Below are 27,326 nucleotides of genomic sequence, written 5' to 3'. Positions count from 1 at the left end.
CTGTGTATGGCAATGCGCCAGTCTTTTGTAATGTTTTCATTCCTTGCTCCTTGTTTCCTGTTTCGCATTTTTTTATGTTTGGTATTTAACGTAAAAATAGATACGTGATCAAGAACAGTACAACTTAACTAGCTTATAGCTGCTTATAACTTAAGAACAATACACCTACAATATAGATGTATATAAAGCTATTGCGGCAAACATAACCAAGATGCGGAAAAAACACATAAAAAACGAGAAAATCTGAAAAGAAAATTGAGAAATATGAAAACAACCAGAAAATTGCGGCTATGCCCAATCCGGAGACGTCAGTTGGCAAAATCTGGCAAATTTCCAAGCAAAGCGCGTCCAGGCGACCGCTCGTGCAGATACAGTGTTCTTCATGTCGTTTTGACCCGACTATGGTTGTTTTGCGTGTATACGTCTGGCGTTGTAGTGGATGCTCGACTTGTTGATGACGCACTCAAAAATAGAAGAAAGAAATAAATTAGACTGCGCAGATGCATGAACCCATGGACAGCTCTGTTTGTGGTCATTTCATGTACTATGTAGGATGCAAAATACGTAGGAAATGTTTAATGGAACCTTTTCAACATATTGAATACATTTGATGTGATGATGCAATAATATGGTAATTGTGTAGCGAAAATTTTGACGCACCCAATGTATCGAATCATTCTAGACACATTCTCAAAAGTTAGATGAGCTACTGATCATGGTCGGACAAATGCAAGACTGTAATTTGCACTTGCATTGAGATGCTGTATTTTGGTCGACCATTGTTTCTTGCATGTAAACAAAAAAGTTATTATGACTTGAAGTTTTATCTCTACTTTTGAGTAAACTATAAAATGAAACCCCAAAGCTGCATTCATGCTCGCTGTGACGTTTGCTGCTAGGCAAAGTGAAGTGAAACTCAAATATTCAATGGGTCTAATATAGTGTTGCATTGTTGCTCGGCTCGAGTTTTTCGAGATATGACACTATATTTTGTCATGTAAAGATTCGTCAATCATTTCGGCTTCTTCTGAATGGTATTTTTTTTTTGAAAACTAATGTCGTGAGTTTAGCAGAATGTCCGCTATTTTCTCACGAAGTTTTAGTGGTATCTGATTCATTTTATGGTGGATTGGTTCACTGTGTGATGTGAAGTTGTAATATTGCCTCAGAGGTGCAACTTTCTTTCACACAAAATCCAGTGTCTGTGCTGTTTAATTGGCACACCTCACGCTGGCGATGTCTGGGGCCATTTGTCAAGTGACCCCCGTCGCACAGTGTCCCTAAGGGATTGTGATGGTATGTATGTTGTCGAATTTTCAGAAAGCGTTCGGCAGAAAATACTGATTCATCAACGACATTAGAGGGCGGCGTTGCCGCAAAGCAACCTCGTTTGGAATCTAATGATGCAAAAAGTAAGTCATTGTATGTATGCACATATAGCGCTGGTGAAATCCCAGCGCTTGCGAGCTCGGTGGAATTTGAAACAGATAAGGCTTTTTTGCCAGACTTGTATTGGTTAGCGGGTTTTGCTGCTCACCAAGGTTTATCTGTGTGGTGGTTTTTCTCCACCCACAGTTGAGCTGACCTAGTAGGAGTGGGCTCTGAAATAAAAAGCCATTAGGGACCGTAGATTATGTGGTATCATCTGAGCTTTCCGCGTTGTGTTTTTGATAGTGCTGGGTTCTATGCACATTCAATGCATTACCGGAAACTCCGAGGGCTCCTCTCTGGTATTTTTGTTGTCTGCTGTTCCCCGTTTTGTAAGTAATGCAAAGGGGAGTGGTTTTTCCTGTCACCAACTTGTCACCCAAAAGAGATGACAAACACCTCAGTCAATAATTTTACTGATCAAACATTGCCGACATGTAACATTACCCTTGCTCCTTCGTGTTATCAGCAGTAAAACCAGTTTCGCAGAGATCTTATAGTTTGGGTCATTTAGCGATATCTGATATTTAGCGTTTCCCAAGAAAATTGGAGGGCCACAGTCTGGTTCGAAGAATGTGTCATCTAGGAGGAGAACTCTTGCTCCACAAAGGCGAGGTTCAAACACCAGTCACTTTCGCAGTGGCCCAGGAGCTTTCTTTGGTGGCAGATCGGACGGTAGAGACCGCTTCCGTCCGAGGGTGCGACCTTTCCACGATGTGAGTTCGTCAGTCAACACAAACACCTTTGGTTTTTTAACTTTTTTTACTTTCTACAGGCACCTATCAGAGAAATCCCACCTCTTTTTCCTCCAAGAAATGGTCCTTCCAAGGTATCTCCGTGGTCTAGACCTCCTTTCCAAGAGTACGTAAATTTTTAGTTCTGGAATGTTGCGATGCAGTGCCTTTTATCGAGTCTTTTTAGGGATATGCATAAGTTAGAACAAGTGATGCGAAGAGCTGCACATGATAATTCGTCGTCTTTTGAAGCAGCAAGACAAGTTGAGAGACTCGGACTTGGACCTGCAATGGGAGCTATGCTGAATTCTGTAAGTGACAATAGTATTGATGTGCGTAGAACTCAGTTCGGCCTGAACTGAATACTTTTGAACTGAAACTGAACGCAATTCCTGATCCCAGATGGTTTAATTTTGGTGCAGTTTGCTACCTTCATCGACATTTTTCTGCCTAGGATATGCCCATGAACTCATACAACGATGTTGCTGCTCGTCAAATGCCTTCTTTGGTTGATCAAGCTTTCACCCGGTAAGCTCCGATTCTGGATCGACTTTCGCTCGTCATATTTTTGCAGTTCTTATCAATAGTATGAGAGTTCTGCGGAGATAAGATTAAAATAACAAAATCATCCGTTCAGCGATTTTTGTTACAGACATCATGAAGAACCGTTTGGTGGCCCTCGTTATGGTGAGGAACCGTTCGGAGTTGGTCGCTATGCAGGAGGCAGGGATGCACCAATCAGAGATATTAGTGGTTTTGTTGAGCCGCTCAACGATTTCGGTGACAGGTGCAATAACTGCGTGCTTATTTCCAATACTGATTCATTTGTAGCCGTCTTGTTCCTTTTTTATGTTCTGCTACATTTGGCTCTTTCAGTCCGCGCAAATCTGGCTACCCGTCATCTTCTCATGTAGAGCGCATCACATATCCAAAGATTGGCGCTGGTCCAGCGGTTCGTGGGAATTCTTCCATACCTCCCGTACATAATCTACTTTGAATCTACTGTTTGGTCATGGTTTGATTTACTCGTATAGTTGTGATTTATTTCAGTTTGCACAGTCGTATTCAAACTTTGCTGAAGACTCCTTCAGACAGAGAATGGACTATGGAAGTGGAGTGAGGTGAATGATAATTAGAGGGATAGTTAAGAGTAAGGTTTTGTTTGCGATCAATAATTTCGTGAATTTGTACAATTGTATTTTTCTATACTTCGGAACCTGCGGGTTTCGTAGTCGAGTAGTCCCGAGGCGAGTGATTGGTGAGACGTGGCTTGTTAAATTTTCTTTTACAGGCCTCGTAGCGTCAGCCCGTATGGAAGAACGTTCTATAGATAATCAGCTACTAAGTTTTTGGATGAATCTGTTCCGAAAAGTTTTGTTTAGCGCTGTTGTTTTCCACTTTTGTTAACTTGCAGGTATTTAGTTTGTGTTGTATTGTACTGTTCATCATTTAACTTACTGTGTGCTGTCTCTGCCTCATCCTCTAAAGAGTTTGTTGTTCTCCCATTTAATATTTTATTCCAATATTAATATCTGCAGTAAAATCTGTTTAGAAAAAATTCTCCTCGATGGATCATTGAATTATGTACAACGCTGATGTATGAGCTATATTGTGAAGCGGATAATTAGAAGGAAATAAAATTGAGGAGCAACTGTCCTATGCGTCGCTACGGATCACAGATGAAACAATTTACAATACAAACAACAAATAAATGCACATAGTGTGAAAATTCTGTAGAAGAAAACAAAAACCCATACCACATCCATCAAGGATGTTAATCTTCGTCTTTAGTACGAAATTACGCAGACAACAGAATCAATGCTTTCCAGCGCTAAGAAATACCTATATTGCCCTTTGGGCAGCAATCGATTTTGCCGAAGAATAGGGAGGGGAAACAGTTCGACAATGAACTGAAGTCATACGTTGTCGTGTGTGTGTGTGTCATGCATTTACCCGTGTGGTATGGCGCGGAGGTGCTACGGCTATGGTAGAATCTCGCCCTCGTTGAACGAGACAGCTTCGAAGATCTGTATACTCCTACAGATGGGATTGCCGCACTCTCGCATATCCATCAACGAGAGCGATGTTGGATGTAAGTCGCACACCAGCTGAACTCGTCCAATGCATTCATAACCACATCTAGAAGTAATCACTAAAATTGAGAGTAATCACGAAAGAAAACTGTGGAACTGCAAAAAAGAGCTGCATCCTGTCAGCTACACTTATTGACAACAAAAAATGAAGCGCGAAAGCTATGTGATTTATAGCTCACTTCAGAAATTACATAGAAAAGTAATCGATTTTTTCTACTAATGACATTTCCAGTCAAGTTTCTGAAAGGAAGCAGTTTCTTTCAGTCAAAAAATCTAAACTTAAACATTACAGCTCAAATACAATTTTCGCTTAGAATCCAACCGTTTCCAATATTTTTTTTTGCTGGGGGAATACAAGGGGGAATCCTGAGGTCGAGTTCAATGTTTTCGAGAAATTCAGTTTATAAAGTGCTTGAAATAGGAATTATGTCTGTTAGATGTTGAAAGAACCGCTCTTCCTTTTGATGATAGAACAGTGGGGAACTAATATCGTATCTGAAGAAACTTATTAACGGCACATATTCATCCTACATATACTGCAGGTCTTCAGTCGTGTGATTGCGATGTGCTACCGATCGATGCAAGGAAGAGGGAAGAGAGGAAGTGCGCCGCGGTCGTCCGGTTGAACACATTTAGCGTCAGCCCTGTACTACTACCTTAGTTACTTTTAATTATAATTTTGGTCGTGAAAAGGTGTTACTTGCTAATGTACGTTTTCATCGGTGAACGATAAGAACACGCACTGAAAAGCCCTCATACATCATCTTCTCAAAATTATTGTGCAGTGCGTCACGTCATACGCAATATATAAAATGAATTCTTTTTTTTTAGCTCGCTCATCGACAATTGCTCGTTTATTTTGTGACAAATCACAGTCACGGAGAAAATGCGCGGAGAATAGCAAAAGTTCATCCTATCGTCTATTGTGCTATTGAAAAGAACCGGTATTGATAATCTCTGATGCTCTCTGGTGCTCGTTTATTCATTTTTTTCTGGAACTTTTCGTTACCTCTATTATGTTCTGTTTTTTTTTGCCCAATTTCCCATGGAGATAGATTTTGGTTCGACTACATTTTGTAGTCCTAATCACTGCATATGGAAACAATTCAATTTAATTGGGAAAAAGAAGCAGAAATCCAATTCCTACAAAATGAAATCTTAGCGACTCTTCGGCTCTAAAACTAACGAAGAAAGATTCTGCTGGACATTTTAATTTCCATCTACTTCACCACAATCGAAGGCGCGTTGCGCTTCTTCTGCTTAGTATTCTGAACGCCGCTTACAGTTCCACGTCTTTTCATTCTACTGCAATATCATTGATTATCATTGATGCAAACACAGTTTTTCGTTGATTGACCTTAGCTTTCAAATCAACCACTTCAACACAGGAGGATCAGAGTGCTCAGAAAAAAAGAGGAATACTCTTGAAAATTACAAACAAGGTTGAGGTAGCAGAGCGTATGGGGCACTGACGCATGTGTCACTTTCGTATGCGCGTCAGCTACTCAATAGCACCTCTGCGAGCTACGACGCGTATCGCATAGATGCCATCTCCTATCGACTGCGGTGATATGACGTATTGCACACATCAATGTAGGACTAAGAAATTAATGATAGAATCATTTGTTGTAGGGGACTTCAAAAAAAAAAGCCGAAAAGAGTTGGTGGGGTGAAAGCGACCGGAGGCCTAGCACAATCGCGTAGGCGGTTGCGCTCGAGAAACGCGGTGAACCCAGCGGTTGCAGTCGAGGCGGAACCCTCGTTAGCTTCACACGAAGTGCAGAGTTGGGTGGAGCCAACGAGGGTCCCGCTTCGAAAGGAACCGCTGGCTCCACCGCGCCGCTTCGAGAGCAGCCGCTGACGCATGCGCATCAGCACGTTTTGGCCAGTCCAGAGGTGTTATATCCCTTGACAAAAGTGCTGTTTGTAATCTCCAGGCATTCGGAAAAGTCCATCAGACGTGGCACAGCAGCTTCAAATTACATCTAGGTACATTCGCGCAATTGTCACAGCATTCATAGTCGGGTCAAAACGAAATGAAGCTCGTGCTGTGTGAGTGGGTGACTAGAGACTTTAGGGTATTTTATAACCCTATTTGAACAGACCAAAAAGAGGTGGTTCAGTGGAATGTCTTTATTATGTGAGTACAGGTGAGTAGAACAATTGTCAGCAATAGAGTTGGATGAAAAGGTGGGCAGAGCGTAGTCTGCCGCACTCCTTTGACCGTACAAGTCGTAATGCCTAGCATAACCATGACCGCGAACGATCCTTTATACCACGCCCCTTATACATCATCGGGGTCGATGATACTGCCGCGAGCGACAACAGCACAGAGTAATAATTTACGAAACAAATTCTACTTCAACAAATGGTTTTCTTCGTACGGCTGGACTGTTGCGAAGTTTTGTGGAGTGGCGGGCTGACGTTGGGTTAGTGGATTGCTGATGGTGTCTTGAGAATTCGGCTTGGTGCAGGTGCATTGATGACGGCTTGTGGTTTGTTGATGACGATGACGGCGTTGACGATTGGCGAGAGTGCTTACTTCTTGTATGGCCGCTTCGTGGGTGGCTGCGGTCTTTTGGAGGAGCAAAGCAGAAAATTGTGGCCAAGGCCACAACTTCCACACTTCACTCCACATGTGTCCTCGTGTGCCGCTTTTAGGCAGAGGAGGCACAGGTTCAGCTTTGTCGCCTGTGCTGTTTTGGAGATTGGATCCGGGAACCGTGGACATCTCCCGGAATGGTGATTGTCACGATTCTCGTCCACAGTGCAAAATAGGCAGCTGGACTTCGGAGCAGTCCTTTCCAGAAGCGTTTGGCAGGCCTTTTCAAGACTGTCGAGGCGGGGGAGCAGATGATGCAATAGTGTAGCGATGTCGCATCTGTCCAGATCGTCCAGGGCAGAGAGCATAGCATCAGCGGAAGAAGACATGATTTTGTGTTTCTTTGATGCTTTTTGCTACTATTTATACGTGTTCAGATGGTCCGTATCTTGAACCCGCCCTCAACGAATAGCCTAGATGTAAGTTTCACTGCTCTTGATGGTGCGCCAAAGTGCATTTGAGTGCGTAATAAAAAAGTTGCAATTGACTGCGGGCACCCGAGAAGGTACATCGTTGTAATTGGAGTACTTTGTCCAAGACGATGATATCTTTGAGAGAGCCGACCGGGATCCGGGATAATATGCTTTTGTTCATTGTGCATACGTGTATGGACATAACTGATAACATGTGTATGCAAGAGATAATGAGCTGATATTAACTTTGTACATTTTCTCGTATTGAAACACGAGATCAAACCCGTAGCGTGTACGCCACTGTGAAATACAAAGTTTGCACTATATTATTTGCGGCACTTTTGATCTTTCTGATCTATTTCTGCGCGGTCTAAATCCGCTCTGGTTATTTCTTCGGCTGGTAGCCCACAAGCGGGCGACTCGAGAGGACCAGAGGATTGGCTATAGTGGCAGCTGTTTGATCGGTAAGCCAACTCAATCCAATTTTGGTTGATCGTGGCTGATCGAGGGATCGGTTGACGATTGATCGGCTCCTTTGCCGCGCAGCAAAGGAATCGGCCAGCTGCGAGCAACATTTTGAAGGGGTAAACTGCACATTTTGCTAGGTATAGTAGTACCACTGGACCCGCCACGTAGGTTAGGGCTGTGAGAATCACGGTTGATGCTAATGCTGCAACCGTTATTTTCCAATGTTTGGCTAAGGCGGTGATCATAGGAGTTACATCAGGTATGCTCCAGTCCGAAAACCATTGGGATCTGATCAGAACGTAGTGATCAGATGCTTCAAAGACAGCCGTGTTGAGCCCAATGTGATAGCTTAGCACGCCTTTGATATCGACATTCTCTGAACAGTCGGTTGTGCATGTTTCTCGGACAATGGCATGATCAAAGGCTAACAAAGTGGTCTTGTTGACATTCATTGGCCCACAATGAATGACGAACTCGAATGTTTTGCAAACAACTGTAACTCTGATGTCCAGTTGTGAACGGCACCTAGTAACTAGTCTAGCTCCATGTTCACAGTTGTAGCAACCTGTGAGATCAATTGTCTGGATTTCGCACTTTTTCTTTGTCACGATTTCTGACGCATTCACCAGTATTTTGGAGTCTAGTGTGAGCACGAATTCTCCTTCCTCAGTTATAGTCATCACACTATCGTCTTCCTTTGTGAGGTTGTAGGAGGGTGTTTCTATTGGTAATGCTGAGGAGTTTCTTAGGTGACTCAAGGACTCTTCTGGACATTGACATCTGTGGGCGTTTTCACAGTGACACCTTATACGATTCGTGCAAGTAGAGAACTGGGTTTGTGCTTGGACTTCATCGCTGCATTCTACTGGCACGACGAATCTGTCCGGTAATATGAAGGCTGCATTTTCGGAGATAGCATACCGCTGATTGATTGCTGTGATCGTTGGTTTTTGTAGGGATATCACAGTGATGTCGACTCTTTCGACGATTTCTGTCACATATGGTCTCATCGACAAAGACTTCTTCGTATTCTTCCCCATTAGGATTACCTCGATCTCGAGTTCGATCGATGCGGTCCAATCTGCACACCTAATCACCTCATAGATTGATCGAGATGTGGGTCGATTTACGACTCTGTAGAACTGACATGCGGGGAGTGGCAATAAGCAACCACATGGTATGCCGCCACAAATCGATATACAACCAGAATAACCTGGGTACCTCTTGTACTTTCTCAGTTCGTGGACAGTTTCGTTAGATGGCATTGTGTGACATTTATTGTCAACGCATGACCCTGCTTGTGCACATCTTTCAACGTGGTATACACGTACTTCAGTCTCTCTTGTGAAGAATTCCAGAACCTTGGAGCAGGTCAACTTTATTGGTTTTTTGGTGACCCTAATGAACCCAAGCGTTTTGTTCGAGTGGTTGATTTGTATGCAAATTTTGGAGGTAAGGCGATTAAATAAGAGTTCCTCATTGTACTGATAGAAGCACTTGCTTTGTTCATTGCAAATGAGGTTCGCTGAGTGCCGCATGTATCCGCGTTGACATGCATTCGCACTTGTTAGAACGGTGGTTAAAATTAGACATATTGCAGTTAGACATGGAAGTGGTGCGGGAACGAACGCGTTAGGGCTATTACTACGATTGTGTCGTGTAGTAATCATAGGTAGTTGTTCCATTGGTACAGCTTTGTTAGCGTGTCTGAGTTTGTACATTGACCAGACTAATATAGCCAGAATTACGGCAAAAATGTAAATCACTACTGCTAGGGTAGCGATTGCTCCTGCAGGCCAACAGTGAGGGTTGCCTAGAAGAGCTTTTGAGAGAAAGTAATGATGATCGCAGAAGTCTGGTCGGTTGCATGTTGTCTCAAGTGTCTCCATGCTGTGGTTGCCTATCATTATTAGTGCAACCTTTACCTGATCGTTGTGAGGGGATATTGGTACTGTGTAAGTGAGGTTTTTCGTGACCTCATTGAACGTTCGGCAATGTTCATCAAAACATAGCTGGAAGGAACCTTTCGGAGGTGAGATATTGATCTTTCCTTTCACGCAGGCTATCTTGGGGACACATTCAGCTAATGTTGGAGATATCATTGACAACATTGCAATAATAGTTAGTGCAAGAGGTGTTCGCGGGATAGTGTACTGAGCACCTTCCAGTCCTAGTTCGTAGTCTCTGATTATTTCATACGCTTCTGTTTTTGAGGCACGAGCTGGAAGTTTTCTCCTTTCTTGGTTAGGTTGATGTTGATCTTTTTGGGTGTTTATTGTTGTGTCCTCTGGGGCACTTCGGATTTCCAGGGGGAAAATTTTGTTCAGAGGACGGTGAATTATTTTTCGGTTCGGTAAAAGTACTTTGGCGGATCTAACCGAACCATCGGCGCTATATATAATTTCCGTGATTCTACCATATGACCAGCACCCTCTCGGTATTAGTTCTTCTTCAATCAAAACAATTTCACCTATTTCTGGGAGTGATCTTGGTAGGTGTCTGGGTTGTTTGAGGTTGATTTTTTGTGTTTCTCTTAATGAGGTCAGATATTCAACATTCCATTTCTCCCAGAATTTATTGGCTATCATTTCTGATGTTTGAAATGCTTCAAGTGCCTGTTTTTCTGTTTGGATGAGATTAGGATCGTAGTCAGGATCGCCCGATACGTTTGCAACTTTGTCGTTCGGAAGCGAGTAGTTGAAATTTCCCTTCAAAAAATCAATGGGCCTCAATGGTATCTCTGCAATATCACTGGAGTTCAGTTTCGTGAGAGGTCTTGTGTTTAGAATCGCCTCAATTCGAGTGATCACGGTGCACATGTCTGCAAAACTCAAGCGTTTGCGCCCTATTGATTTATTAAACGCTTTCTTGGTTAAACCGACTAGTCGTTCCCATGCACCACCCATCCAGGGGGGATCCAGGAGGATTGAAGATCCAGTTTATTCGTTGGGATGCACAATACGACATAAGAGATCGACCATTCTCGTTGAGGTCGCAGAACATCTTTGTGATAATGACTTCACCAAGCTTGAAGTTGGTTCCGCAATCTGAGCGGACAATCTCTGGAACTCCTCTGCGCGAGACGAATCTCACGAAACAATTGAGGAATGCTCCTGCCGAAAGATTTTCTACCACTTCTAAGTGTAGTGCTCGAGTTGTAAGGCATGTGTATAAACACACGTACATTTTCTCGAGAGTTTTTGAAGTGAAAGGACCCATGAAGTCACATCCGACATTTTGAAATGGTCTGGACTTTATGACCCTGTCCTTCGGTAGTGGAGGCATGATCGGTGCTCCTAAGGGAAGACCTTGGTATTTTTTTGCAAATGACGCAACCTTTTAGGAATTTCTTGAATACGTAAGAGGGACGTGAAATCCAAAAGCGTTGTCTTGCGATTGAAAGAGTGTGCTCTTTGCCAGAATGACCATTTTTGATGTGAATGTCCTGCACGATCAGCCTGGATAATTCCGAGTCTTCTGGGATATAAATCGGTGACTTTGTGTCATACGGAATTGAGGCATTTTGAAGGCGGGAGTGGTGCCGAATGATTCCGTCTTCGTCGCGAATAATCAGTTTATCATGAAATCGCTTTTTTAGAGCGTCAAGATTAATGCTTCTGTGTTCATGGCTAATTAGAAGGCGTTCCGCGTTGACCATATCTGATGCGGTTATTTCGAACACGTTATCAAATTTGTCGACTTCTGATACTTTTATCGGTGACGAGCGATTTTGATTGGTTTTTGCAACCCAATTTTTTCATTGTTTTTGCAGTCTTTGCTAGCACACGTAGCACGTTGTCGATTTTCGAAAAACGCTTGAGATCAATAAGCTGTTCTTGTTGTTTGTTTTCTGACGTGGTTACTTTCAATGTAGTAGTAACCATTGTTTCTATTTCGTCATTCTCATGGACGTCAGATAGTGTGTTTATCGACTTGATAGGCCACTCGCTGCAGTGATTTTCTAGCCAGCGTGGTCCTTTGATCCAGTCGTTCTCGATAATTTCTTGTGCTGTCAGACCTCTCGTTCCAGCATCAGCTGGATTGTTTTCGGTGCTAACATGGAAAAATTTGACCGTAGCACCACGATTATCGAGCTGCTGTTTAATACTAAGTATTTTTGCTCGCTGATTTGCCACGAAAACAGGAACTTTTTTTGAAGATTTGATCCAGTACAAGGCAATTTCACTGTCCGAAACTATGTTCACTTCTTCGATTTTTGCTTGGACAGCTGATAATATGCTGCATCCTAATCTGGCTGCTATAAGGATTCCGAGCAACTCTAATTTTGGGATAGTCTGATGTAACTTTTTGGGGTCAATCGCGTCCTTCCACAGATCAGGCCGGAAATTGTGCCAGAGGGGACACATTGTAAGTATGAACAAGCTGCGATTGCAATCCTGCTTGCATCTGCGAACAACCAAAGGCGTTTTTGGTCACCTACTCTGGGTGATAGTACGTACCTAGGAATTGATAATGTTGCTAGATCTACTTCTTTACACAATTTGTACCATTCGTCGCATATCTTTTGATCGAGCGGAGTTTTCCAGTCCACTTTTGAATCGAAGATTTCTCGCATCATGGACTTCAGTTTAACCATGAGCGGTCCTGTGAGACCTATTGGGTCGTAAATGGAATTAATTTGGCTCACGACATCTCTCTTAGTTAATTTTTTATTGTGAACAAACTTTGTTCTCACAGTAAAGTTGTCTGTTATAGTATTGTAATCAACTCCTAGTATTTTCATTGATCCAGATTGGAGTTTGTCGGAATATGGAATTCTTGAATTTACTTCTTCAGAATTTGAGATATACTCGCGTAGATTCATCCCTATCTTGCTGAAGAGATACTTTGATTCCTTGTACTTTCTTACAGCTTCAGGAACCGATTCTGCTTGCAAAAGTATATTATCCACATACAAATTTTCGGCAATTTCTGTGGATAGTTCCGAGTTTTGGGATTCCAAGTAGGACAGAATCGCCATGTTTAGTATACTCGGACAAGCTGTAACGCCAAAAGGCAACCTTCTAAATCTATATTCGACGACGTTGTCTTTTGTTGGTGGGTGATTGACATTCCGAAGCCACAAGAATCTGCATAGATCCTTGTGTGCGTCTACCAGTCGAATTTGTGTGAAGGCGGATTCAATGTCACACATTAAGACGATCTTCGTGAACCTTGAGGAGGTAAGAATGTCGTGTATTCTGTTAACGAAGGATTCCCCTTTTCGAATGACGTCGTTCAGGCTGAGGTGGCCTCTTCGTTTAGACGAAGCATCAAAGACTATCCTTAAAGGGACCTTTTTCTGTGGTTTCCATACCCCTGTATGTGGCATATAATATATTCCAGCCGCATAACGGTCTGCTGTGTCGAAGGTCTCTACGATCCCTTCACTGACATATTTGTTCACGAGATCGCAGTACCATTGCTTTTGTTCAGGATTACATAAGAGGATGTTTTGTAAGGATTCTAGCCTTCTTATAGCTACTGAGTAGTTATTTTCCAACTGGATTACATTTTCTTTCAGCGGAAAGGGAGCTGTGATGATGTTGTTTTCAAATGAGATCAATTTCGAGTATTCCTCGAAATATCTTTGAACTTTTTCGTCTCCCTGGGTTTCTTCCGGCATGATACCGAGGCCGTCCAACTCAAACATTTTTTGTAAGAGTTCTTGTTCCGTGTTTTCGGAAATTCCTGTCAGGCTGTGACATACTGTGTTAGCGGTTTCACTTACTTTGCTGATTCCTCGACCATAAATTGTGGGTCCAAAAACCGTTTTTGCTATATGAAAGCCAGATGGTGTTCGGATTCCGTTTGCTGGATCCGTAACTAAATCGTGGTAGTAGTCCAGTCCAACGAGAATGTGTGGATTTTGATGTTCACCACGAAGCTTTGAATTTGCTAGACAGATAGTGTTTGTTTTCAAGAACTCAATATCTTCTGTGTTCAATTTCACTGAAGGGAATCCGTTTGTTATGACTGGTTTGGTCTGTATGGTCATGCAAATTTCTTCTCCGAAAGCAGTTCCTAGTTTTACCGGAACCTTATGACTTTCGAAGCACTCGATATGGCCACCAATTCCGGACATGGTGCAGATTTCGGTCGTGTTCTTGGGTAGACCGAGCTGTTGTGCAAGATTTTCTTCGATTACTGTTTTTTGTGCCCCAGAATCGAAGAAAAATAGCACTTTTTCATATGTCTGTTTTCTGGCATTCCAAATATTGCCTTCAGCAGTCATTAATATTAGTTGTTTGCTAGTTTGACTGTGCTGAATGGAGTTTTCCTTGATCTGTGGGGGTTCCACAGACACCTGAGTGTTTATTGGTTTGAACCTTTGTGGAATATTTCGATTGTTTTCTTCTCTATTTTGCCAGCTGTGTTGCCTTTGCTGGTTTTGGCCAACACGAACAAATTTGGGTTTCGAGCTGTTGTTTTGGCTGAGTTGCTCTGTCTTAAAGCAGAGGCTCATATGGTGTTTTTGTCCGCACTTTAGACAGTCTGATCTTTGACAATCAAAGCTGCTATGATTAGGGGAGCAACATTTCCAACAGCGATTCTGCTCCTTAAGCATCTTGCGGCGAATGCTTTGATCCGTGACCGTTCGGCACTGCATTGATACATGATTGTCCTTATGACAGAACAAGCAGTTACGATTAGTCCTTAAGTTGTCATGATTGGTCTTTGATGGGATGGCCTTGTTGATATGTTTATGGCCAAGTCTGCTTTCGACGTAGGCTTTTGCAGTGATCTCTGTTTTTAAGAGATTCATGAGGTCATCAACTGTTTGCCGGTCTTGTGATTGACTGGCCACTAATACAGATTTTATGATGTCTTCAGGGAATTTAGATAAGATTGTTTCACACCACATTGGGTCGCAGGTTTTCCCTACATGATATCCTGCAGAAATCATTTGGTTGGTCAGCATTCTTATTTGATCAAATGTTGCAGAGCAGATGTCTGCGGAATTGTTTGCCACACTCATACTGACCAATTTTTTGACTATTTGTGATCTATTACACTGGTGATTGGAGTAATTCTCCTGTAAAGTTTTGATCAACCAATTGTAATTTTCAGGAATGAGTTTTATCCCTTTGATGGCTGTTTGCGCTCGACCCTTTAAACTTTCTTTGAGTAGGAGTATCTTTTCCATAATGTCCAGTTCTTCACTGTTATGGACAAGGGCTTCAAAAATGGCCCAGTATTCTGGGAAGTCGTCAGAATTCCCGTAAAATTTTGGTAGTGTGGCTTGTGGAGGTTTTATTGACCTCAGCGTCCTTTTGGCTGTGCCACTATTGCATGTGGATGCTGAATTTGATGTGTCTTGCGAGCAAGATGGCATTGTGGTGTCTCTCACGCAATTTTCGTTTGTATTATCAATTTCACCATCCCCTTCTTCGTTTTCTTCATTGTTGACATTATTGTCTCTTTGGGGCTTTAGGGACATGTATCCCAGTTTGATTTCCATATTTTCGCGCATATTTTTTGTTTCATCAAGGCGCGCTGTTAGCATGAATGTTAGGTCGTTTGCTTCAGCTATCGCAGATTGTAGCTGCGATTCATCCTCTATTTGTTCAATTTCAATCATCAAATCCTTCCTTTCGGACTTGTTTTTGCAGTTTTTATACTCATCTCTAACCTCGTTATATAATTCTTGGAGGTTTTCTCTTGCTTCTTTTATTTGCCTTATGCTACTTTGTAAAAGTGCTGTGGCTGATCTGCATTTCTGATAAGTTTCCTCATCTATTGCTGAGTACTCAACCTGTTTAGTGTATTCCCTGTAACGGGATACTAAAGTTTTTAGCGTCGTTGCGCTGAGAACTATTGGTGTTCTGTGAAAATGCAGTGCCATTTCTTTCTTTATGCACGTGCAAATGCGATAAACTTCGCTTGACCTTCTGTAGCTTTTGACAGAGGTCTGATCAACTGTTTCTTGACAGTGATCTGCGTTCCAGTTACGTTTGTAAGGGAACGACTTTTTGCCCAATTACTGGGATGAATCTGATGCGATTCACGGTCTTTGGTTTGACCGTATAAGTTGCTCAATGAGCTAGTCTCTTTCTCCTGGCCTCAAAGATGTTACTCTTTGACGCGGGAGAGTAATGGCTTGTTTTAGCCGATGCACCAAACTGTGTGAGTGGGTGACTAGAGACTTTAGGGTATTTTATAACCCTATTTGAACAGACCAAAAAGAGGTGGTTCAGTGGAATGTCTTTATTATGTGAGTACAGGTGAGTAGAACAATTGTCAGCAATAGAGTTGGATGAAAGGGTGGGCAGAGCGTAGTCTGCCGCACTCCTTTGACCGTACAAGTCGTAATGCCTAGCATAACCATGACCGCGAACGATCCTTTATACCACGCCCCTTATACATCATCGGGGTCGATGATACGTGCAGTTGCGTAATGGATGCGCTCGATGCGACGCGGAGAAGCTGCTAACGCAACTGCACACAGATTCATGTGGCTTTGACCCAACTACAGGCGCAGATACAGTCCAGCCAACACGTACTTGTTTATGGTGCAATATCGGGCAAAGGATCACGTGTAAACCTCAAAGATGCGCACATGTGTTGCTTCTTGACTAAAGATTTTGCAATGACTGTACACGCACAGAGTAGTTTTGATTTGATTTGATAGTTTTGCTATTGGGCATTGTTGTAGTCGACAGGTTGGAAGATGCAGCAGCACATCTAATCTATGCGTCACCGAAGCAGAATTTTGATTGAAGCGCAGCAACAACAACAAAAGAAGCAGAGAACATTCTAATTTCAATATGCAAAGTTATAAACTGCCTCAGCCAATCTATAGTCGGATAAAAACGACATGAAGCACGGCGCATTTGCTTACACGCTCGAAACGGCGCGGTGGAGGCAGCAGTCTGAACCGAGCTGGTACCGTTGCAAGCTGCAGCGATGAATGGTGCCAGCAGTTCCAGTGGTCGGTGGTGAGGTCGCTGCTAACCGCTACGCTCCGTCGCACCGCTTCGGGAGAGGCCGCGTACGCAATTGCACCGTGCCTAATGCCGTTTTGGCCTTATTACATGTTATTCTGCGTTGACATCATTTTCGAAGCTGTACAGATGTGTAGTCATTGATCATAGCACATGTTTCATCCTATGATGATCAAAGTCGGAATAAAAGCAAAGCGAACAAGTGAGGCGCATTAGAAAAAGCAATTCTGAGCTACTTGAAAGATATGTCCTTGAATTGGAGGTTTTTGTAAATCTCTGGCGCCAACGACACCAAGTAGAATAGGTATTGAGAAGTTGGTAAAGAAGTATTGAGAATAACTCACCGCTTACAAATCACATGCGTATTTGGACGATCACAGATGCACATATCTTTTTGCGGAGGCGGCAATGGACAGAATGCGTTTGGTCTGGAAAGTGGTCCTCGAGGTCCGTTAACGATCCTTGGCGCAAACGGCTGTGGCGGTGGAGGTGGTTGCCGGATGAATGGCTGTGATATGACAGCAGGCTGCTGTGGGAGTCGTGGTGGCCGACGTTTCTCCTGCAGAGGAAACAGAATCGAATTTAAAACGAAAGGAGGCGAATTTTGGAGGAAGTCGTTGGCGACGTACCTTGAGAGAATCGGGTTTCGGAAGGAGGTCGGCCATCAGGGGACGTGGTTCAATATATGTCTTCACTACGGTTTTACTTGACGGTGTGCGCACCTTAACGATCAATTAATGTGGAGCAGTCCTCGCTCGGCTGTCGCGACAGCAATTCTCGACGATGGTGCTTTTTTCCCCGTTTCGTGAAATTTCTTATGGATCTTCTGTCAATGATTGGTTACATTGGAGTTCTTAGCAAGCAACTGAACAAGTACAAGACAAACTGGTTTTATTACTGGTAAGTGGTTATTGATGAAGAAAAGGACGAGTCATGCGTTTTTGAGTTTTTTCCGTTTAGCACTATTTTGGGCTATTACAACATTTTGTATTTTGCATTCCTATTTTCTTCTTTTTTTCCTAGATTGTTGGATCCACTAGGAATGCGAGGAAGAATGGAGGAACAAGCGGAAGAGGTCGGGTGAAATACCCCAAACTATTGGTATAGTCACTGAATGAGTGCTCATTAGGAGCAAGTGTCGAAATACGAAAAGTCAAATTTTGAAAGTCATAGGCTTCTTTGGATAAATTCCTAACTTTACTTCATGGAAAATTTGGATGATCAGAACACAGACCCATCTAGAGCGGTTAGAAATAAATAACTCGTTGGGAAGGGGAACTGGTTGAAAATTACTGAATAAATCCATCGGATTCGGGTTAGTGTTCACTATGCCTGTCTGCAGTAGAATATGTAACAATAGAAATGCTAGAATTGTTAAATTTGCTGCGTGTAATTGAAGAAAAAACCTGAATTTTCACCATTTAGGCAGTGAAGAAGAAAGAGAAAAAAAAATCCGTATAGATCTAATGATAGCCAACTATCAGTTGGCATTTTTTTCCATGAAAAGCGAGAAACGGTGGAACTCAACTAAAAATAAATTTCAGTGTTGAAGAAAGAAAAGATTTGGAAGTGCTAGGATATGCAGGACCACAGAATGACGTGCCACCACAGGTACCACTGGTCGGTTTTCACAGCCAGTCATAAATTGTTCGAAAAAATAATTTGCAGTTGAACGGAAAGGATTTGAAACAATGATTTACTGTTATGGGATCAATGAGTGGAAACGATAGTGTGTGCTCTAAATGAAACTTCTCTATGTCACATACTCATTGTCCACAGTATTTCTTTTCTGGAATTTTCCAGAAATAAAGGAAGCCTCAGATGTATAATGAGGGTTGAACTCGTTTAGTTTTTGAATTCGGAAACCATAGGATTGGCAGCGCCGAAGATGTTTCTGTGGTTAAATGAGAATAAAGGGGGAGGGGCTCCACCAATCGGAGCGATCAGTTGTCTCGGTCCGATAGATAGACGCATTGGAAGTGGGCGGTCCCCAACAATCCACGGAATGCAGCAGCGTTCGCGTGCTGTTAACTTCCCGCAGCGGTGTGGGAAAAAAGGTCAGCACAGAATCAGCTGTGTGATAGTTGGAGCTCATCATCGCACCGTACTCGCAAACACAGATGTATCACGGATGACTCACTCACCTCAGTGTTGGATCGTGGTTTTGTGCTGTTCGGCGGTGCATCCGTTGCCGCGACGAAGGTCTCCGAAGGTTTTCCGTCAGTTGTCGGATGCGGACCGCGACCGCCCTCCAGAAGACGACGCGGCACGTAATAGGCTTGCGTAGGGCGCGAGTGGCTGAAATTTTCCCGTTGACCTTAGCAGGAGTCTTAGATGCGCAGCGTCGTGACCCGTAAGGACAGTAGAATTCAGTCAAAAAAGGAAGAAAGCTCGGAAATTGTCCACAGAGTCAGGACATTTCCGCTATTTAGTCGAGGCTTTTTTCCGAAAGAGGAAAGTATTGCAACTAATTCGAGTGGAATTAGACTACAATACCTCCTATAATTTCAAAAATTCCCCGATTTTCAAGCGAAAAAATAGTGCTGTAGAGAGGTAATAAAAAAAAACTCACGAGGGCGGTCTCACTGGGGCAGACACGTCCATTACCTGAAAAGACGGAGTGTGAAAGAGAAAAGAAAACAAAAGAAAAAACGAACATGACTTTTTCGGAACGAGAAAAGATCTCGGCAATATTTTAGATGTCAAATTTACAACAAGCTGCACTCTTGAGAGATACTTGTAGTAACGCGTGGTTGAAGACAGAAATGGCAACACGACGAAACGTTGAAAAAACGAATGTGATAACGAAATGATGACAGCGTTGAAAATAAAAATAATAGTTCGACAGTGTAACACACTAATCCGATGGAAATTACACACGAATTTGCAATCAAGGAAAAGTGTAGGCGCAGAAACCCGAAAAGAATTTTTATGTGCAAATTTTTCTCGTTCATTAATAACGATTACGACGATGAACGCTTTCAACAAAGAGTTTATTGGTTTTCGGAAGGAGCGACTTTATAAAGTGCTCGTATACTTTACGATATGAACGATTTGCAGTGGTTTGCAGCTTTCAGCTGCCTTTTGTTTTCCGCATTGTTTATTTTTTCTAAAGTTACAATGTAAACGATTCCAAAGTTTGCTTTAGTTCTTATCAGTCAGCGATAAACAGTACGAGGAAGAGGCGATCGGACCGGTGCAGTCCTACTGTAGTCCTGCTGTTCCACGGTAATCTCCCGTTAAAAAGTAACGCTACATACTTCATTGGGAAAGATCTTGGGTATTTCGTACAGGGCTAACCGTTGAATTTAAAATGGACTGAGAATTGAAAAAAAAGCTTCCTACTACAGTTCCCGAAATCTAAACCCCATTGAATTGGAATTGAATGGTGCGCAGCCAGATCCTTGAGCTTTCCTAACTATTGGTCGGAATGGTGACGGAGCAGGAAGTGCATGAATCCTGTTTCTGTCCCTTACGAAGAGGTCCTGTTTGGAAATGTGACTTGCTGAAGTTAGACTTAGGCGGAAATTTGAAGGACGCATAAAAACTTTTTTCTTCTTCTAACAATTCAGTTTCAAAGTACAGGATGTGAAGTCACATACGCCTGTATATTCTGGTCTTAAAATTCTGGATGCACCACTGAACCAAAACAGTGTATTATAACACTAGTTACCGATCACAATGTAGCAGCACACCCATTCAGTGATAAATAGCACGAGAAGGAGAGGACCAGTGCAGTCTTACTGTAGTCCTGGAAAATGATGGAAGCAATCAATCGTTCCATGTCCCATTAGGAAAATGTGCCGACGTCGACCAACCGAATTTTCCAAACTTAATATTTCTCAGATTATTCCTTGTATTAACCAAAAATCGAACCATTTCAGGAGTCAAAAATATTAGAAGATGACAAAAACTGCTTAGGAATAATGTTTATTACAAAAGAAAAAAAGTTAATTGTTTAGATCAGGAAATATAATAATTTCTTCCATTTCACCAAATTTTGCCGTACTTTCTTGAGCATCGGTGTATATTCTACAATGAGTATAAGCGTTACGCTGAGATAAAAAAAATTTTTTGAATGAAGTGCAAGTCTCTCCGTAATTGTTAATATAATTTTTTCTTTTCTCTGGGAACTACTGAAATACCATTGACTACTGAACTACAGTACCTTAAGTGAGGACACCAACAGAGCACGACGTTTTAAGCCATCGCGTAGAAATCTTCCCGCTTCAGGACAATAGCGTCAAAAAAGGTGCGAAAATCAAGTCAAAAATACGGAGCGTTGGGAAGTTTGATGCGATCACGGGAAACCGACTAAAACTCAAATAAAAAGCCGGGAACAATTAAAGGTGTGAAGAATCGCGACGAATGAATGACAGTGATACGGTAACTTCACAGCCGTGCACATCCATCAATCACTAATGGTCCGAGATAGTCTCAAAAAACAAGACGTTCTTTAACTACAGTAAATAACGCGCTAAAAACTTAACATAAAGCTGGATTGCTCATAATCCACCCATAAATGTGAAAGTTAGCTTTACAAAATAGACACTAATGGATTTTGGTTAACTTTAACTTCAAAAAAAAATTCGGTGGTTTTCAAATGGGTCCTGGTATTAAGTAAGAAAACGAAAGCATAGTCACACTTTCCAAAAAAATCCTTTCAAAAGATCTTGACTTACCAGGTGATAGATCTCGGGCACAACACACGAGAACAGTGTAGGTAAGATGGCAGCAGTTTTGCACAGAAAAAATGTCTACATTACACCATATCACGAACATTTTCCTTGCTGATGACGCGTCGACCTAACAGCGGTTTGTGGAAAACGACTGATTTTACAGCCGCAGTAGATAAGAAAATGCTCAATAGTCATGGAAAATAGAGTGCAAGGTCGAAGAAAAAATTTGACAAAAATACCAAAATTAAACAAGCAGAGGCAATTATTTGAGGGTAGTGAAACGAATTCCCGTGTTTTCTCTTTCAATGTGATATATAACCAGTGTTCGACGGATGATGGGTGTTTTGTTGCACACGTTGAACGCTCATGGATGACATCCATGATGAAACCGTTGACAATGGATCGAGAAATGAGCGTTTACGCACATTTGCAGGTCAGTTTTTTGCTGTCTACATTATTTTCCATAGTACTATTCTCAACAACTGTATCAGCTTGTTTCAACCGTGGCTTCCTATTACGGTAACGGTGAAGGGAAATAAAGACCCCCCCACAAGGAAAAAAGGAAGAGCAAAGTCCCGGTGTCCGTACTGCAGCAAAGTGAAATTTTTCATTTTCACTCTGACGTTATCTCCTCAAATATTTTTCTTGTTTCTTTCTACCTTTGAGGCTTCGCAGAGGATTTCTCCCCTAGAATTGGGCATGTGGAAAAATGATCGAGATTATGTGAACTTTTTCAACAGCTAGTCAGAAAAACAGTGGAAAATGACAAACTTTGAACGGTATCAGAAGTCATGGACTCGTAGGCACACAGTTTCGCTTTTTTTGCCGTACTATAATTTGTAGATTTTATGCGACCCATAATGTTAAAACCAAGAGTGAATTATTTCCGTTCAGGTCGCACGTTATCAGAAGAGTGAATAACTAGTACTTCTTAGAACCATTGAGGCGTCAGAACATCGCTAGCTACAGTATCATCGATCGAGCTGTTACGGTAAAAAATCTGGAAAGGAAATGATAAATGAACTCACAAAGAGTCTACAAGATGTGTTCAGTTTTGGTGCACGTGATGGGGATGTGATCATGACTTGGACGTTCCATTTTCCATATCTTTGCAAAGTTTTTTTTTCACAGAGGATCATGTTCCAGTAGCTAATCAATAATTAAACCTCAGAAGTTTGTTCAAGAGAGGAGATCAAGAACTGAAATAGGAAGTGAGATAAGAAGAGGGGAATGAAGGCACGAGAAAATAATTAAGAAAATAAGGATGAAAGAGATGAAAGAAGCGGATGTATTGGTTGATGTCGTCACTGGAGCCTGAGAACGATCACCCAGTGATTCCACGTATGGATGGAATGTTTCAGCTGCCGATGTCGATAACGATGAATCAGATGGTGTGCGAATACATCGATGGAAATCATCGATAGCTGGGCATCTCTCGACGTTTTTTTGCGTCGACACTCTTGTGCATGATGGATAGTGGTCGCGGTTTGCAATGGCTGCCGTTCACTAGGATGGATAGCCACGCAAGTCTACATTGTATGTTGCTGAGAGTCCACGATGGGAAAGTAGAACGGCTATGATTTACGTCCCCTCGTGGGTGAGCCGAACGTTCTATTTGAGGAAAACGGAAAAGAATAATATATTCGTGTCGATTATGAATCTTTTTCGTTCCATTGTTTCACATTTGTTTTTGGTGAATAAAATTAGGACTGGTTGTGTTAAAATTTAGGGGAAAGGGAATCTCCTGTGACGATTCTTACAGTCCAATAGTAAATGCACGTAAATTATATAGTACAACCACTAACCGTTGCATTTCTTCGTGAAAACGTTGATAAAAAACAGCTCGCATCTGAGAAAAAAATCAGCTGCAATTTTTTATTTTCCTAATGAATTTCCATATCTGTTCACTGATTTCAAGACTTGCTGATTGACTTTTGCCCAATTCTTGCACTGTTATTGATTGGCACAGCCGCGACGCGTTTCTCAACTCTTACTGTAATTTTTGGTGCAATGAAGTAACGTTCTCAATGCGTTCTTAATGAAATTTTTCTGTCTTCTATAGACCCCACTCACTGAACCTTGGAATCCCATAGTAGACAAGCAATGCGGTCTTATGAGTCAACATATGTACCACAGCTAATCTTCCTCGTTTTCACTATTTAACTGCATTATTGTCATTATTGTTATTATTTTAAAGTGTTATTTTTTACATAATTCAATCTACATTTGTTATGGGTACCAAAAAGTTTATAGCTTAGGTTTTCTTATAATCTTCTTACAGAGTCTCTAACGTTGACATTAAGCTTTCTTTTCACAATTTTTCTACATTCACATGTGAAATATAATACAAAAATCTCATGGATACTGTATCCTCAAATAATTCTCTTGGTTTCCTAAGTGTGAACAAAGCGATCGACTCGGTTTAAGAACAACTGTTGGAATGAAATCACTTTGTTACACCTTTTGTACAAAGAATCACATTTTTATCGCCATTAATCTCTATACAGAAGTCTCGTGGTATTGCTATTTAGTTCGAAGCAAAGGAAAAAAGAATCCGGGAAATTTGCGGGCAGTGTTTTCGATCTTTCAACGAGATGCTTATTCAAGTGTAATGGGGGAAGTGATGCTGGGCTGAGAGGCCGGTAGCCGGCGGCACGAAATGACTGTACAGCTGTAGAACGATTAGATGAATCATTTCATCGAATACGTAATCTTGGAACTTTCCGCGCGAATGTAATTGACACAGCAACGGTTTTTATCATATGCCTAAAATAAACATCCAAGGCGCATAGTCGCAGAGTCAATACTGATTAAACGATTGATTTGTAAGCTAAACAAGCAGTTCGTTCGATGAGCAGACGTTATAAGAAAGCAGTAGGAATAGAAAAGTAATCCAATGTTGGTATTGGTACTAGATTCGGTCCCAATATCAAAAGTTTGGGTGGGAGCGGCGGTCTCGAGGTGCACAGAAATACTGTAGGCTGCCGAAGGAGCAAGCGGTGCTTTGTTGATGAAAATAAAGTATGCCTGCTCAAAATCTTTTAATTCGTGGTGCAACTTCGCGCAAGCGATTTTCTTGTGATGCGGTGCGGTTTTCTACCGCCTAAAGGTGATTACGATCGCATCATAGCGGTGCAGATTTTGGTTAGCTTCCAGCAGAAGAGTGGAGGGAAGGTCCCACCATCGTGTGGACGTCTACTGTACATTTATCAGAAGTGCAATGGAACACAGCGGGAAGGTCGCAATTTTTTCATCAAATTATACAATATGTCTGGAAGTCGTATACCTGGTTCTGATTCGGGTCGGAGATGAAAATGTGCGAAGACGGAGTGACGCTCAGATTGATGAGAGGACAAAGGTGGATGGTTGATTTTGCTGGATCAGCGAAACAGCTGATCGGCACTTTAGCTTTTTGTCGGCCTCATAAAAATCGCTCACAAAGCAGACACATAAATTTATTATAGAAATAGTTGGTAAACTGGTTAATAAGAAAACAGACGGTTACAATGTAGTGTAATGTTCAAGAAGTTCTCTTCTAGTGATTAATTATAAGTTTCAAGGTATGGCGGTTAGGAAAGGATAGGAAAGAACAGAACTCTCCACAGAAGAAAAAGTTTCAAGCTTCTGAGCGGGAAAACGAGGCAAATGACGTTTTTCCAGACGCAAATTTCACTACATACTTATGCAAAGAACCTCCAAATCTTCAAAAAAAATCATTGCTTCTCTTTGAAACAATCAAGTGATAAACTGCTGAAAGTAAAGTCAAGCTCATCGAAATTCACTGTTTTCTTCCAAGACATCAATTAAGTGGTTTTGAGCCAATAGGTAGCAACTTTATGAACCTTTGGCTGAGGAATTTCTCTCATCCTTTGAGGAAGACGTCTCAACAAATTACAGGATTTCAGAAATGGTTTCTGTATTCTACGGAAAAAAAATAAAGACACATTTACTCATGCCTAGAAGAATTAACAAGGAAATATTTTCCATTAGGGATCGAGTGGATTTTCTGATACGAGGAAAAATTGCTCAAATGACAACTAATAGATGGAAACGTTTCTCTTGATAGAAAACAGTGAGTAAAAAATCCTCTGAGAACCTGTAGAGATGCATGTTCATTCTGAAAATTATCAAAGTTCTCAGCTGAATCGCCGATGAGAGCAATGAGACGAAAATATCAGAAGAGAAGACAATTCCGCATGGACGATCCCGTACTCCAGACGCCCATGCGAAACGGAACAGTCGAAGTTTGGCTGCAGACATTTTTTCTGTGATGGCCTTGTTAAAGGAGGAATATGTGGTTACATTGACGGACGTAGTTTGTAAATAGGTAAACTATGCTTAAAATTTGTACTGATTCAACACAGGGATCCTGAAGATTTTTAAAATTGTACTGGTGCAGTCAGTTAATGGCTATGTACTCTAAGCTTTTTTTTTAGCGAATCCAAATCAAATCAAAATAGTGGGCCCTCGGAGAGATTCACAGAATGCCTTCAGTGGAAAAAAAAAACAGGGAAAAGGGATCTCATTAGTTGCTTGAGAGTTTAACATAACAGCATGTAAATCCATATGGAATCAAGGTCCCAACGAAATTGTGTACGAGCCAGGTGCAACGGATGGTTAAGGGTGCAATTGCAGAACGTTTTTTCAACGGGAAAAATGTCAAGAGTTGACCAGATGTGGCGTCCGTATAGTTCTTTTTATAATTCGTTGGCAGATGTTTCGTGGATTCGGTAGGAGTTTAGGGATTTAATGAGGTTTCGAATAATAATCGTATCGCAGAAAGCAAGGAAAGGGGAAAGCTGCCCAATTCTTTATCGCTTAAAAATATCTCAAAAGATGTAGAGATCTTTTAGCTCGTTAGGCGTATAGTAAAATCGCTGATTCTTCGACAGAACACGAAAAAGCGGAGTATTTGTTGAAGAATTGATCTCACCTACAATACGTTTTCAACGTTAGCCGTTGTTTAATAAAGACGATCAATACCAATCTTGGCTACAGCTCAAGGAAATCAATTAAAAAACCCTTTTCACCCGGCTGCAGTTTTTTCGAACCATGTGATTAGTTTTCAAATTGTTCAGGTCTATTTGGAAGATCAGATGGAATATTTTATAAATTTTATTGGGAATTGTGCTTCTACTTCTGCTTCTTCTTCTCTTCTTCGTCTTCTACTTTTAACAAAACAAAAAGAGTGAATAAATATAGATTCCTCTAAAGACCCGTGTGATTTTGTTTCCTAGACAGCCATCTTGATGATAAACTCGTGAACTACGATAACCCGAACGAAAAAGAAATCTATGTTAAAAAAGAGAAATAAATAGATATGGAAATAAAGCAGAAATAATAAAATAAACATAACAACAGAAGAAAAGGCTATTCAAATCGACTGTGCTTACTGTTTTAGCTATGAGTGAGGCCTGAAGTTTCATTATTTCGGAGACCACGAACAACATGTAGCTCCCCTAGTACTTCTCTAACAACAGACATACAGAAGCTTTTTGTTGATCCGTGTTCTCAGTCAGGAATTCAGGTTTTTTCGCTCTTGTGACACTAGCTAGCTAGAATTCTGCCTTTTCAAGCAATTTTTCTTCACAATTTCCCCACAGTTGCTATTTCTTCTCTACAGTCTACCTTCAAGAACAGCAGAAGTTGCTGGAGCCCTCTCCTTTCTTTCTTGGTCTTTATTGCAGCACAATTAAGGTGTTTTCGAATAAATAAATGTATATATGAGTAAATAAAAAAATAAATACACACAAATACAAATACATACATTAATATGTAGCTAAATCTGCAGATAGCTACATCAGATAATCAAGGCTAACTATCTCTTTGCGTTTCGACTTGCACAAATTCATTGACATAAAGAAGTTAGAAAAAGAAGAAAGAAAAAGGAGAACGGAGAGAAAGTCATGAAGAGTTAGTCACGAGGTTGCTGTCAAGAGTTACTTAGCAGCAGGTTTGTGCAAT

The 27,326-nt window shown here is 41.5% G+C and overlaps 4 protein-coding genes across 8 annotated transcripts in view; 1 reads left to right on the top strand and 3 right to left on the bottom strand.

Annotated features, from left to right (window-relative positions):
• Positions 1-3,496, top strand: part of RB195_009729 (uncharacterized protein) — a gene marked incomplete at both ends in the record, with an annotated part of 4,807 nt that extends 1,311 nt beyond the window's left edge. Inside the window, 10 exons of one of the 2 annotated variants that reach the window (XM_064190415.1) lie at positions 291-346; positions 1,321-1,412; positions 1,960-2,144; positions 2,204-2,289; positions 2,350-2,473; positions 2,617-2,690; positions 2,815-2,949; positions 3,039-3,114; positions 3,213-3,283; positions 3,454-3,496. In XM_064190415.1, the coding sequence (XP_064047998.1) occupies positions 291-346; positions 1,321-1,412; positions 1,960-2,144; positions 2,204-2,289; positions 2,350-2,473; positions 2,617-2,690; positions 2,815-2,949; positions 3,039-3,114; positions 3,213-3,283; positions 3,454-3,496 (942 nt within the window). Of the gene's footprint in view, positions 1-290; positions 347-1,320; positions 1,413-1,959; positions 2,145-2,203; positions 2,290-2,349; positions 2,474-2,616; positions 2,691-2,814; positions 2,950-3,038; positions 3,115-3,212; positions 3,284-3,453 lie in introns of those variants that run through there. The other variant, XM_064190414.1, reaches the window with a different exon arrangement.
• A 648-nt stretch (positions 3,497-4,144) lies between these two features.
• RB195_009728 (uncharacterized protein) lies at positions 4,145-7,186 on the bottom strand (the record flags this gene model as incomplete). Of its 2 annotated transcripts, XM_064190412.1 has the most annotated exons (2): positions 4,145-4,301; positions 6,798-7,186. In XM_064190412.1, 2 exons carry the CDS (start codon positions 7,184-7,186, stop codon positions 4,145-4,147), a joined length of 546 nt encoding a protein of 181 aa, XP_064047995.1. The 2 variants fall into 2 exon arrangements, with proteins under 2 accessions (XP_064047995.1, XP_064047996.1); XM_064190413.1 differs by lacking the exon at positions 4,145-4,301 and having other exon boundaries at positions 6,612-6,986.
• Positions 7,187-7,596: 410 nt separating this feature from the next.
• RB195_009727 (uncharacterized protein) lies at positions 7,597-10,644 on the bottom strand (the record flags this gene model as incomplete). Of its 2 annotated transcripts, none has more annotated exons than XM_064190410.1 (1): positions 7,597-10,644. In XM_064190410.1, one exon carries the CDS (start codon positions 10,642-10,644, stop codon positions 7,597-7,599), a length of 3,048 nt encoding a protein of 1,015 aa, XP_064047993.1. The 2 variants fall into 2 exon arrangements, with proteins under 2 accessions (XP_064047993.1, XP_064047994.1); XM_064190411.1 differs by having other exon boundaries at positions 7,597-10,557.
• Positions 10,645-11,424: 780 nt separating this feature from the next.
• The window catches only part of RB195_009726 (uncharacterized protein), a gene marked incomplete at both ends in the record, with an annotated part of 20,013 nt that continues 4,111 nt past the window's right edge, over positions 11,425-27,326 (bottom strand). Inside the window, 7 exons of one of the 2 annotated variants that reach the window (XM_064190409.1) lie at positions 11,425-12,145; positions 12,199-15,510; positions 17,028-17,242; positions 17,313-17,405; positions 18,828-18,981; positions 19,256-19,290; positions 22,391-22,444. In XM_064190409.1, coding sequence (XP_064047992.1) covers positions 11,425-12,145; positions 12,199-15,510; positions 17,028-17,242; positions 17,313-17,405; positions 18,828-18,981; positions 19,256-19,290; positions 22,391-22,444 — 4,584 coding nt within the window. Of the gene's footprint in view, positions 12,146-12,198; positions 15,511-17,027; positions 17,243-17,312; positions 17,406-18,827; positions 18,982-19,255; positions 19,291-22,390; positions 22,445-27,326 lie in introns of those variants that run through there. The other variant, XM_064190407.1, reaches the window with a different exon arrangement.

The sequence above is a fragment of the Necator americanus genome, chromosome III (genome assembly GCF_031761385.1).
Source record: "Necator americanus strain Aroian chromosome III, whole genome shotgun sequence".
In the NCBI taxonomy this organism is placed as follows: Eukaryota; Metazoa; Nematoda; class Chromadorea; order Rhabditida; family Ancylostomatidae; genus Necator; species Necator americanus.
The sequence above is the reverse complement of the archived record's forward strand: the minus strand, read 5'-3'. Positions and strand labels throughout refer to the sequence as shown.